Source organism: Sturnus vulgaris, chromosome 9 (genome assembly GCF_052056855.1).
Source record: "Sturnus vulgaris isolate bStuVul1 chromosome 9, bStuVul1.hap1, whole genome shotgun sequence".
NCBI lineage: Eukaryota > Metazoa > Chordata > Aves > Passeriformes > Sturnidae > Sturnus > Sturnus vulgaris.
Window position 1 is genome coordinate 2338741 of NC_142251.1, and position 12111 is coordinate 2350851.

Sequence of the window (12111 nt, forward strand, 5' to 3'; positions counted from 1 at the left end):
TGATGCTTTGGTCTGTTCTTGTGAGCACACACACGCTCAGATATGAGAATTTGGTCATAGAATTCCAGACTGGTTTGGGCTGGAAGGGCTCTGAAAGCTCATCAAGTCCCTCTTTGCACTATCTCAGGGTGCTGCAAGCCCTGTCCAACCTGCCTTTGTACACTTCCAGGGATAGGGCAGCCACAATTTCTATGGATATAAGGGAGATAAATCTCTTATCCCATCCACACTGTGGGAAGGCCTTCTCTGGTGTGCAATTCCACACACAGGCAGCAACTCCAGAGCAAAAGTCTTTTGTCTTGGCAGACATTTGTGGGCTATTTCCTCCCCTCCCCCTTGGAGAAGAACATCCCTTTCTCAGTGCCTACAATAGGTCTTTGCTTCCCAGGATCTCCATCTGTGTGCACGTGTGTGACACATGACAGCACCTTTGTGTCGTGGGGCACAGCCTCACCCACGGGGGATCCACTTGATTAAATCCAGGATTAAATCCACTGGGATCACTCACACACGGAGATATTTGCAGATTTTGAGGCACTGCCTGTGTGAACACACACAAGCAGCAGAGTAAAGGAATTACACACAGCTGGAAATCAGCTCCTGTGAGGGGAAGGATTGGTGTCCTCGATGTGGGAAATGTTCACACAGTGCAAACAGATGGAGTGGGGAGAATTAACAGCCCTGCTTTTGGGCACTTCCTGGGTGATTATTAATAGTTCCCTGGTTTGGATTAATGCACAGCATATGTCGGGTGACAGGGACTTGGAGTCATCTGTTACATCGTGTCCTGGGCTCAGTCTTTTTTTGAAGTCACAAGAAAGTAATTTTTTTTTTTCAATGATTCCCCACCTTCTACCTCCTCTTCCCATTAGAATAGCCCCAAACCATGATGTGGTTGGAGACACTGGTAGTAGTGGCATGTTTGGATGGGAAGGTGGATGGTGCAATCTTCCAACCATCTTCTGAATCATCGTTAGGGACAATTTTTAGTCTTTTTGAAGGAAAAGATGGGATGATATGGGGCAGGATTGACTGGGAGCCCAGTTCTGTCTGGCCAAGGGACCTGGCCATGCCCTGCAGACCCATGACACCCAGCAAGGTCTGAAGCTGCGCCAGGGGGGATTTAGGCTGGACACGAGGAAGAATTTCTTCATGGGAAGGGTGATTAGACATTGGCAGGGGCTGCCCAGGGAGGTTTGGAGCCCCACTCCTGGAGGTGTCCAAGGAAGGGCTGGAGGTAGCACTCAGTGTTCTGCGTGGGGATCAGGCACAAGTTGGACTCAATATTCCTGGAGGGCTTTTCCAACCTCAGTGATCCCGGGCTTCTGGTGCTCCCAAGAGCTGGCCTGGCAGAAGTTTTGGACTGGAGCGATGCTGAGGAGCCTTTACCCCAAAGCACTGGGCTAAAGCACATCAGTGCCGGGACAACCCCAGCCGCGCTGTTGTCACACGGGAATAAAGCGGCACCGCAAGGGGACGGGACGGGCTCGGAGTGGGAACCTGAGACCGGTGGGGCCACAACCCTGGGGATGGGGACGGGGACAGGGACGAGGACAGCGATGGGGACAGGGATGAGGACAGGGATGGGGACAGGGATGGGATGGGGACAGGGACGAGGACAGGGATGGGGACAGGGATGGGGACATGGGCTGGGATGGGGACAGGGACGAGGACAGGGATGGGGACAGGGATGAGGACATGGGCTGGAATGGAGACACGGGCAGGAATGGGGACATGGGCAGGGATGGGGACGGGGCAGGGATGGGGACGGGGATGGAGACACGGGCAGAGATGGGGACACAGGCAGAGACAGACAGGGATGGGAATAGGGACAGGGGAAGGGGGACGGGGACAGGGGCATGGATGGGGACAGGGATAGAGATGGGGACAGGACCGGGCCGGCCGCGGTCACTCCCCGCCGTATATCTGCGAGGAGCGGCCCCTTGTCGGAAAGGGGGAGGAGGCGGCGGGCGCGGCGAGCGCCGGGGGTGGGAGCTGCGCCGCTCAAGTGCGCGGCTCGGCGGAGCATTACGGCGCCGAGCGCTGCCCGGGCCGGCAGCGCGGAGCCCGCAGCGCGGCCATGGCCGAGCGCCGCGCCTTCGCCCAGAAGATCAGCAGGTACCGACCGGGGGCGGCCGGGCCGGGCCGGCGGCGGCAGCGGCACCGCGCCCGGGGGCGAGCGGGCCCGGCCGAAGGAGCTCCGCCGCTGCCGCGCCCCGGGGGGAGAGCGGGCCCGGCGCGGCCCGCGGGGCTCCCGCGCCCTGCCGGCCTCGGGGGGGAACCGGGCAGGGTCCGCCCGGCGCGGCCGCGGGGCTGCGGCCACCCCCGGCCGATACAAAGGGCCCGGAGCGGGCGCCGAGCGCGGGGCCGCTCCCCCGGGGGAGCTGCCGCGGGGAGCGGGGGAGGGAGGGAGAAAGAGGAGGAAAAGAGCCGTGGAATTCCGCTGCCGCGAACAAAGGCCGGCTCGGTGCAGCCCCTCTCGCCGCACAATGGGCGGCTCGGCGCTTTCCTGCCCGAGCCGGCCCTGCCCCGGCCGCCTCCCGGCGCTGCCCCGGGCCCGCACCTGGGAGGGGAGCGCCGACCTCCCGGCGGCTGGAAATGGAGAGAGAGAGAGCTCCTTTCCTTCCAGCGCCTTCCTTTTGTGTGTTCGCCGTGGCACCCATCCTTGGAGGCGCGGAGCGGCGTGGGGCTCGCGGTGCTGAGCATCCTTGGGTTTCTCAAAGTTTGGTTATTTTTTAGAGAGGAGTATTTATAGAAATTTACCAGCCGGCAGCAGGTTTCTGCCGATTTACGTTCCGAGTTAGGCACGGGTTCCAGGTGGGAGCAGTTTTTCTGTTTGCAGGTCTGACCAGGTAGCCTTTGGTGACCATGGTACCTCTCCTGCCTGTGACCAGCAGTGGAGTGACAGCGAGAGCCATCAGTTGTGCCAGAGCTGTTCAGGAGGCTGTGGACAGTAGCAAAAGAAGTCTCATTTTCATGCCATTCACTGAAAAGCTGTAGGTACAAATAGTTGCAGTTAGAGAAGCTGTGATGGAGAAGGGTCACGGACAAAGAAAGAGGAGGTCAAAGGAAAAGGCTGGGTAGGAGGTGGAGGAGTGACATCAGTCCCACCCCTCTCATGATCTGGAGCAGGTGAAAACACTGCCCTTCTCTTCAGGTTCTCTGCACATTTTGATGTGCCCCGGCCAGGGGTTAATGTGACAGATCAAGGAATGGGGAGAGATGGATTTGCTGCCAGACCGTTTTTCCTGATTGTAGTCATAGAAATGGTCACATGAGAGACGAGCGCTGGAAGTCAGAGTGTCAGAGCTGCACAGCCCTGGCAGGAAGTTAAATAAGATGGCCCTGGGGTGGCCACTGTGGTGCTCAGCGTTCCTGCCTCGTTCAGTGGCTTGTAGCACAGCTGTGCCACCTCTGTTCTCCTTTTGGGCTGATCTGATCCACTCCGTGTGTTTCTCAGTGTGTTTGTGGGCAGATGTGGTCTTTAAACAGGTTGGGTTCATTTGTGCTTGTAGAAGGACCCGGGTGCTTTGTGGTGAGGTCAGGGCTGTTGCATCTCCAGCTTACTTTTACACTTGTAAGATTGTTGTGTTTTCTGTGGGGTTTCCCATGTTGTAACGTCATATTCTGAGAAATCTCAAATTCCTGGTCCGTGGCCCGCACATCCGTCGCACGTGAAGGCAAAAACTTCATGGCAGAAGTTCAAAAACAAGGGCACAATGTTGCATCTGGGGATGCCCAGGCTGGGCTGCTGTCCTTCCTTCTGCTGGCACACACCGTGCTGCTGGGAATGTTGTGTTTTAGGGGATGAGGGGTTGGAGCAAGCAGTGCACGGAAGTCGCAGAGCTGTGCTGGTGGCTGCTGGAAGCCCTCCCCAGTTCCATTGTTTCCAGAAGAATAGATCCCTCACATTTTCACACTCTGCCCTCCGGTTTGGCTGACTCATCGAGGTAGACATAGCATTTGTCTTATTCACAGGAAGTAGCCATGCTGCTCTTGCTTTGCCTGTGTGCTTCAAATGGATGTCATTCAGATCCAAGACTAATTCCTTTTTCCAGCTGCAAGTTTCTAAGCTTGTTACAGTAGAGGTAGAAAAACAAACATGGGATGGGCTAAGCTGTTTCTTGGAAAGCACAAGGAAGTGTCCCACAGCTCTGATTTACCTGCTGTGCTTTCTTCAGCCACCTTGGTGTCCCTCAAGGGCACCTGCAGAATGCCAGTGCCATGCCCTGCCTGGTCATTGCATCCAAATCTTTAAATGTCGGGCAGAGGCTATCAGTAATTGCCCCAGCAGTTTCAAAATATCTTTTTAAGACTATGTTACAAGGTGTCTTCATGATTGTCCTACTGAGTATTTGCAGGATAGGTTTAAACTAGAATTTGGCCATCACGGGTACTTACTAATTCTTCTTGATTCCATCAGAAGAAACTCCCGAGTTAAATTTATTGTAGTGGCTTAATAATCCCTAAGATCTTGCCTGAAATTACTAATTTTTAATTGGGAATATATTGATAGGAAACTTTTTATTAAACTGTAGTGCATCACATCCTTCAGCAGCATCCTGATGCTTCTGTAGCAGCATGGAGGCTGTTGCTTCCACCTCCAGTGTGGGAGTAGAGGAACTTCAGTGCCACCTCTGTCTAATGCACATTCCCGGTTGTGTTATCCCAATACATTTTTTGGATATGTCAAAGAAATAGGATGTGGAAACCACTCCACCAAAAGGGTCAGTTCTGAGTTCCTGGATGTCCCAGTAACTGGAGCATGTTGTATCCCAGCACTCCTGTGTTTCCTGGGGCAGAGGAAAAGGTGTGCAGGCTTTTTAGAGTTAAAAAAAAAAGAGAAAGAAAACCCTCTTTAAATGTCACACAGCAAAACCATGACAGTGATAAACTCAGGTAGCCTTCCATGGGAGCCCCTGACTCTTGGACCTTCCTAGGCTGGGTTATCTGGGGGATTCAGAGCTGCTCCTTTGGTCACACCATCACCATGGAAATCTTTGTTTGGAAGGAGTTTAGATCTTCCTTTCCTGCTCCCACAGTGGGAGAGAGGATCCCTGTGACTTGGAACAGCACACCTGCCCTGCCCTCTGTTTCACAGTGCACGTCAGCCTCACACAAACCCCACAGTGGGATTTTTGCTAGTGTTCTGTATTCTTTTGCTGAGAATTTTCAGTTTTCCTGTGCCCAGCTGTCAGTGGGGTCCAGAGAAAACAGTTTTTACCTTGTGGATCCAGCCCCTCCCAGGTGCTTCCATGTGAACAGGAGCCCCATGAGGTGCTGCTGTCTGGGGCTGGGGGGTCTTCAGCTGCTGATCCTGCTCTCAGACACTCAGTGACTTGGAAATTCCCCATCATCCAGGGCTCTTACATTATATGGGATTCCTGGAGTAATCACAGCTTGTCTTTATGGATTTGAATTGAGGGGAAGACACTTGTGTTCACTACATTCAGAGCATCTTATTTCTGCTGCAGCTCCCTTTACACTGATGGGATGCTGTAAAAGGGGACTTGGGATTGCATTTATGTTCATTTGGAGCCCTTTTACACTCCCTGAATGATGTGTCAGGGGGACTGACAGCCTCCTTTGCCCAGCCCCAGGGTAAGGAGGGATGGTGTGAAACCTGCACCCACTGAAACCAATAGCAGAGCTGTCACTGGCTCCCAGGAGCACCAGATCGGGCCAGAAACGTGGTCACAGCAGAAAATTCATCACAGTTTATTCTCTTCCCACATCCAGATGCCATTTACATTGTCAAAACACTGTCAGGGATAACTGAAAGGATTTTTAACAGGAATTTCAGAGCATCCCTTTCCCACTCTCTCCAAAAGTCCCACTGGCTGTCCCCGTTCAGCCTCTCTGGGTGTCTGGTGTGGGAGTCAGCAGTGCTTGGGAAGCCCAAGAAAATCCCTGAGTGCTCAAAGCAAGGGAGAAGGCAGGGACAAAACTTCATCTCCAAGGCTCTGCTACAGAGCTGCTTCTCTGGCCAAGGTTTCCTCCTTTGGCTGGGTGTTTTTGGCTTGAGATGTGACTTTGCTGTCCTGCAGGATCCAGTCCTGTGGTGATTTCCCCAGTCAGGTGTCCTGGGAGCTCATTGCCTCCACTGCAGCCCAGGGGTGCCTCAATATTTAAATATTATCAGAAGAGCACCACAGGCAGCGTTGTGTGATGTTTTCTCTTTTAATCAATGGTGAGGAAAAAAAGGGAACATGTTGTTGCTCATCTGTGTTAATTTAAGAACCCACACGCAGCCTGCAGCGGTCAGAATCAGGCTGGGCATTTCCTCTGCTCTAAATCAAACCCATCTCACTCCAAGGGGAAGGAGTTCACTCAGAAGGAAACAAGACCCGGGGTTTAGGAGGAAGGTTGGGTGCAGGGCTGAACTGGCAGGGTGGCTCCAGGCCAGAGCTCTCCCTGCATCCCTGGAGCAGTTCCCTCATCCAGCTGAGCTTCCCTGGCTGGTGACTCTCACCTGGATGGGGCTGCAGGCAGGACAGCCCAGCTGGAGCAGTGGGGACAGGGGGCCAGGTCCTCTCTCTGCAGAGGTGACACTCACAGCCAGTGCCACTGGGCTTTGGGACATCGAAGCACAGTGAGGCAGGAGGATGGATGCCTCCAGCCCGTGCTGGCTGAGCAGAGGGTGATGCTTTCACTTGAAAGAGTAAATGATGTGTAAATGCAGTTTTCTCTCTCCGAGGCAGAACAAGCAGCTTTGCTGGGGCTGTGGATCCTCGCTGTGCCAGGCTGCCTTTCTCTGGCTGTGCAGTCCCTGCAGTGACAGCCAGGCTGAGGAACAGGCAGGAGGAGCAATTCTGTCATTAGCAGGATGGGGACAACCGATTTGTGTTGCCCTTTCCCAGCGGAGAGGGCTGTGGAAAAAAGGAAACTTCCTCACATCACCCCAGGCTGTCCCTGACCCACCTTTGCTGGGAAACAGGAGAGTTCCTAACCTTGCTTGGCATCACCAGGCAGATCTTGGGGAACTGTTTTTTGGGAAGGCAAAAAGAAGAACTGATATTTCCAGTTTGCTGCTTAAGCTAAAAAAATGTTTTTTTATAAAAAAGAAAAAAGGAACAGTTTTTGAGTTTGACCAGGCAGGGCACATAGAAATGATTTTTGTGTGTAGTGAAGAAGCCTGGGAGTGCAAACAAACGGTTTCATTTTGTTATTTGCAGCTTGGAGTACTTTGAGAATGACCAGTTTTGTTTTGCTTTAGGAACCAGTTCCAAGGGGATTTTTTTTCCCCTCTTCTTTGTGCTTTTTTTTTCTTTTTCTGTGTGAACCACATGCACACACAATAATTAACCAGTGAAGAAGGTCAGAAAGGAAGTGACTGGGGAAGATGTACTTTAAACATAGACATTCATGAGGCTGTGGGCTGTAATTAGCTGGAATGTTTGTCTGAGGTTCCCAGGTTACGTGTTGAATATTAGATAAGTTATTAAAGAGGCAGTTTTTTATTTGTCCTTTTAATTATCAAAGCTTTAATGGCTCTTCAACTCTTCCAAATTAATTTTTTTTTAACATTTGGAGAATATTTATTTCTCATTTCTTGATGGGGTTTGGTGTAACACCAGCATTGCTTTAGGTTAGAAATAATGCTCAGGGTTATAATGTAACATGAACTGCTGGTCATGAACAGTTTGCCATGGACAAACAGCCTTTGGGAATGGAGGAGGAGGAGAAGGCAAATGTGTTCATGGAGTGATGGAATGGTTTGGGTTGGAAGGGACCTTAAAATTCATCCTGTGGTCAGGGACACCTTCCACTGGGACAGGCATTATTTGTTTTAGGGAAACTGGGAACCTCTGGGAGGAAGCAGCCCTAAAAGAAGTCAGCTAAGGTATTTTCTCAATGTAGAAAATACTAATTTGGTTCTCCAAAGGTTCTACTCCTTCTCTGGAGTGAGTGGTCAGGATGAAGCACATCTGCTGAAGGATGGGATTCTCAACTGGAAGAGCTCTAGAAAAGCCATTGGCTGACCAAGGGAGCCCAGAGTGGACACCTGGCAGGTAGAAAGAGTGAGAGAGGGCTGCTGAACCTGGTCATGCTGCCACAAACCCCCAGGGGTATAGATCACCCAAAAATACATCTGGAGATCAGCTTACAGGAGAATGGATCATGATTCATAGGGGAGATGGTTTCTAAGTGTCAGAGGCACGATGCTTTCTGCTGGGGAGGTGATGTCCAAAACCTCTGTGGATGCAGTGATATAGAAAGGAGTCAGCCTGAGCTGTGGATTGGGGTGCAGGCTTGGAATGAATAGCAGTAACTCCTGCACTCAGGAATTCTGAGGTTTAGACAGTATCCATTTAATTCACATGGGAAGAGTTGTGATGGGTGTTTGTGAAAGCTGGAGAGGCAGGGGTGCCTCAGACTTGAGAGTAATGCTGGTTTCTTGGTGAAACCCATTGGAGATTCAGTTCTGGCGTCCTGTGGTTGTGCTTTGGGGGAAATCTTCAAAATCCAGTGAGGTTTTTAATGGGGCAGCAGCGTGGCTGATCAGTGCCACTCTTTTGTGGCACCACATTCCTTCCCCTGTTGGACCAGGAGATGCCTCAGGCTCCTGGGGATCTGTGGATTCAGGAGGAGCCAGGCATGGCTGTGGTTCCACAGCTGAGGACAGGTTCCTTTCTCTGGCTGTACTTTCCATCTGGAAGCAATGCCTCTTGAGAATGGGGAAGGGTTTTTAGTTTTTGCTGTGTTGTGCTGGGCTCTGATCTTTCCTGCCAGGGCTCCTTCTGTGCCCCCTCAGGAGGGACACAGAACACACTGAGCCTGGTTTAAAGCAGAGCCTGTCTGCATCCTGAGGACAAGCTTTTCCATCCTCAGCCACAGCTCCATGGTGTGTTTTCCATGCCAAGCAGCCATTTTAATCCATTCCAAATTTCCCTACAAAAGCCAGCAGCACGTGTGGTTTGCTCTCAGGTGTGTCTGTGTGTGCACACGTGGTGGGAGCTGGGAGATGGCTTTTCCTGGATGTTCCCTGTCCCCAGCAGGACAGAAGTGAAAACATCAGCTCCTGTGGATTAAGGGAAACACGAAGGAAATGACTTCTTGCATCCCGAATACATAACACTATTTTTTTTCCCCTCCTGCAGTCTGCTTTTTAAAAAAGACAAAATAATGCTTCCTCAAGCTAATCTTACATCCATCCTCTGGCCTGAGGAAACATCTGCCCTCCATGGTAGCCTCAATTGTCCCAGCCAGTTCCCTCTTAGAGTTCCCTTCTCTTCCACTGACAGCTGTTGCCTCCAGCTGCCTTCATTCCTGCCCACAGCAATCCCAGAGCCTGGAGCCCATCCTGGTGTCCAGGTTTAGCTCAGGACAGGTTTAACCATCTCCTCGGCAGGATTTTAGCAGCTTGTGTGCTGTGCTGATAAACAGCACAGTCCCCCTGGTGAGATCAGGGCTCTCTTAGCCATGAGGATGCTCAAAGGTCACTGATACAGCAGAAAAAAAAATCAGCCCTGTGTTTGCAGCCTCTTCATCTGCCTTGTGGGCTGGTCAGTGTCTCCTTGGAGCTGGGAATTTGCTCTGGGAGCCAGAGCTGCCAGCAGTGCTGTGATGTGGTGAATGACACTTGGGATGGGTTTGTCACTAATAAATTGGGTGTTGACTCCTGCAGAGGAGCATTTGTGTTGGTGAGGTCCTGTGGGCCAGGGGTACTCAGCAGCTTTTCAGCTGCACAGCTTTTATTGTGGAAGGAATCTGGGTTTTGGTTTTGAAACAAAACCCATTTCCACCCTGCTCAGAGGCTTGGCTATCCCTGCTGAGAGGAGCTGCAGCTTCCAGCTGGGATACAGGATGGAGAGCTGGGGATGGCTGTGGTGGGGCTGGACCTGTGGCTCTCTGTCCATACAGCCCCTGGCCATCAGCATTCCCCTCTCTGTTGGTTCTTCCTTCCCCCTCCAGGTGTCTTTACCCACCTGTTGTGTTTTCAGCCTTACCAGAGCCACTGGGGCTCTTTAGCCAAAATGGAAAACCGTGGAGGGTCACAGCTTTCACCCTCCAGGCGTGGAAGGGCTGCTCTGTGCTTTCCATTCCTGGTGAGAAAATTACCCAGTGGAGGAGTTTCTCTCTGGCTGAGACCCAAAGCTCTGTGCCAGCATTTCCTCTGCTTGTCACCTTTACCTTTCCTACATGGGAAGGGAAACACCTTTTTGTTCGGACCCAGTCATTTGTTTCCTGGTCCTTTGTCTGAGTGTGATTGCAAACCCCAAAAATAGGCAGAGGGATGAAAATGCAGATTACAGGAGCAGCTGTGTGACCAGGAACTGCTGAAGGGTGAGCAGAACTCTGGAGAAGAGCTTTCCTTGGAAGAGCCTGCTGGGAACAAGATAATTTGTGCTTGGGGTCACGTGCAATTTATTGCCACAGATGTGCACAGAAGAGCAGTTCACAGAAGGGAGGGGAAAAAAAATTAATTGCTGTTAAAAATGTGTATCTGCAGCCTTGTGAGAGCTTTGTGATTGCTGGGGATTTATGATGCAGGGTCTGTTCCCAGCAGGCAGGGACACCCTTGTTGCAGTGAGCAGTGTCTGGGTTCATTCCAGCAGCACAGGGAGGTGTGTCTGATCCATCCCCTGGCCCTCTCAGAGGTAACCCTGTCCCCGTGTCGTTGCAGGACCGTGGCAGCCGAGGTCAGGAAGCAAATCTCAGGCCAGTATGGAGGCTCCCCACAGCTCCTCAAGAACCTCAACATCGGAGGCAGCGTCTCTCATCACACCAGTGTAAGTCACGCCTGGAGCAGGGCTGGCTCGGGATGCTGCCCGTGCTCGTTTCACCATCTGGGAGCAAACTGCAGTGCTGACAGGTTGTTGGTGTGAGCAGCTCTGATGACACCAAGGACAAAATTCCAAGCCAAACCCACTAATTTTGGGGATTTCTCTGTTGCAAATCAGTTGGTGTGGCTGGGAATCTGTGTTTCTGCAGAATCTTCGTAGGATAAAGAGCTTTCTTTACAAGATATTAGTTGTTCTATCCCCAGACAGCCTGGGTTGGGCATTAAATTCCATGTGTATGTGGTTCTCTGCATGGAGAGCTCTTTGCAAGATCCTGTCCTTGTCACTCTGGAGAGGAGGACCACAGCAACTCCTCTACTCTTCTGAAGTGTTTTAAATATTATTGTGCAAGCTGAGTGTGGCTGTTCCTCAGGAATGTATATTTACTTACAAGTTTACAGCCCGCTTTGAAGAGCTGCATTGTCACAATCAGCCTTTCTGAAGTCAGGCTTTCTTGCATGGCCTACCAGTAACCTTCCAGATTTATTGTGGTAAACATTTCAAGAGTGCAGCAAACTTTTTCAGACTGGAAATGTTTGCTTTGGGGTCTCACTTCAGGTCACAGCAATTCCTTTTGCTGCAGTCAACTTGGAAAACAAATATTAGAGCATCTTGTTTTCTTCAGAGAGAAGTGGTTAGGTCAGGCAGGGCTGGAAATGTGCCCTGAATTTGATAGTCTGTGCAAGTGTTGTGAGTTTACAAGAGTTCTTCTCTTTGGAGTGGGGTCCTGTAGTGTTCCCTCAATTCCTGGGGTTGTGGGAATGAGTTCTTGGGAATTCCCTGTGCCTCATGTCCGATGTAACCTGTTAAAGCTTCCTCCTGTGGAGCACAAACGTGTCCTCAGAGCTGAGTGCCACCTCAGAAGGGATCTCCAGGCTGAGCTCCAGCTCAGAGCAGTGACTTCCCTGAGGCACAAACTTCATCTCTGAGGAGATCTGGCTGTGCCAGAGGCACTGGGGATAGAGGAGGGCTGGAATTCCTTGGAATTCCTGTCATTTCCCAGGAGCACAGAAGAGAGCAGAAGGCTGATCTGTCAGCCCAGCATGGACTGAGCAGGGAGGAGGGTTAATGAGAGAAGGGTTAATGAGAGAAGGGTTAATGAGAGCTGCTGCCCGGGCTAATGCCTCACCTCAGTGGCTGTGCTGGGCTGTGCAGTGATAATGCAAAGCCCTGACTTGGCAGTTCTGGATGGTCTTTTGCATAATCCAGCATTAGAATAGGGAGGGTCCCCTGCTATTAGCTGGTGTGTGGAGCACTCAGGGTCACTGACTGCACTTCCCTGCAGCACTGACAGCTGAGGAATGCACTCCCATTGTGCATCCATAGG

At 51.7% G+C, this 12111-nt stretch overlaps 1 protein-coding gene across 10 annotated transcripts in view; it reads left to right on the plus strand.

Moving 5' to 3' along the window:
- Positions 1-2048: 2048 nt before the first annotated feature.
- Positions 2049-12111, plus strand: part of DOCK7 (dedicator of cytokinesis 7) — a 95988-nt gene continuing 85925 nt past the window's right edge. For all 10 annotated transcript variants that reach the window (XM_088169629.1, XM_088169630.1, XM_014870523.2 and 7 more), the window contains exons 1-2: positions 2049-2118; positions 10628-10733. In XM_088169629.1, coding sequence (XP_088025755.1) covers positions 2081-2118; positions 10628-10733 — 144 coding nt within the window. In that variant the 5' untranslated portion in view covers positions 2049-2080. The remainder of the gene's footprint in view (positions 2119-10627; positions 10734-12111) is intronic.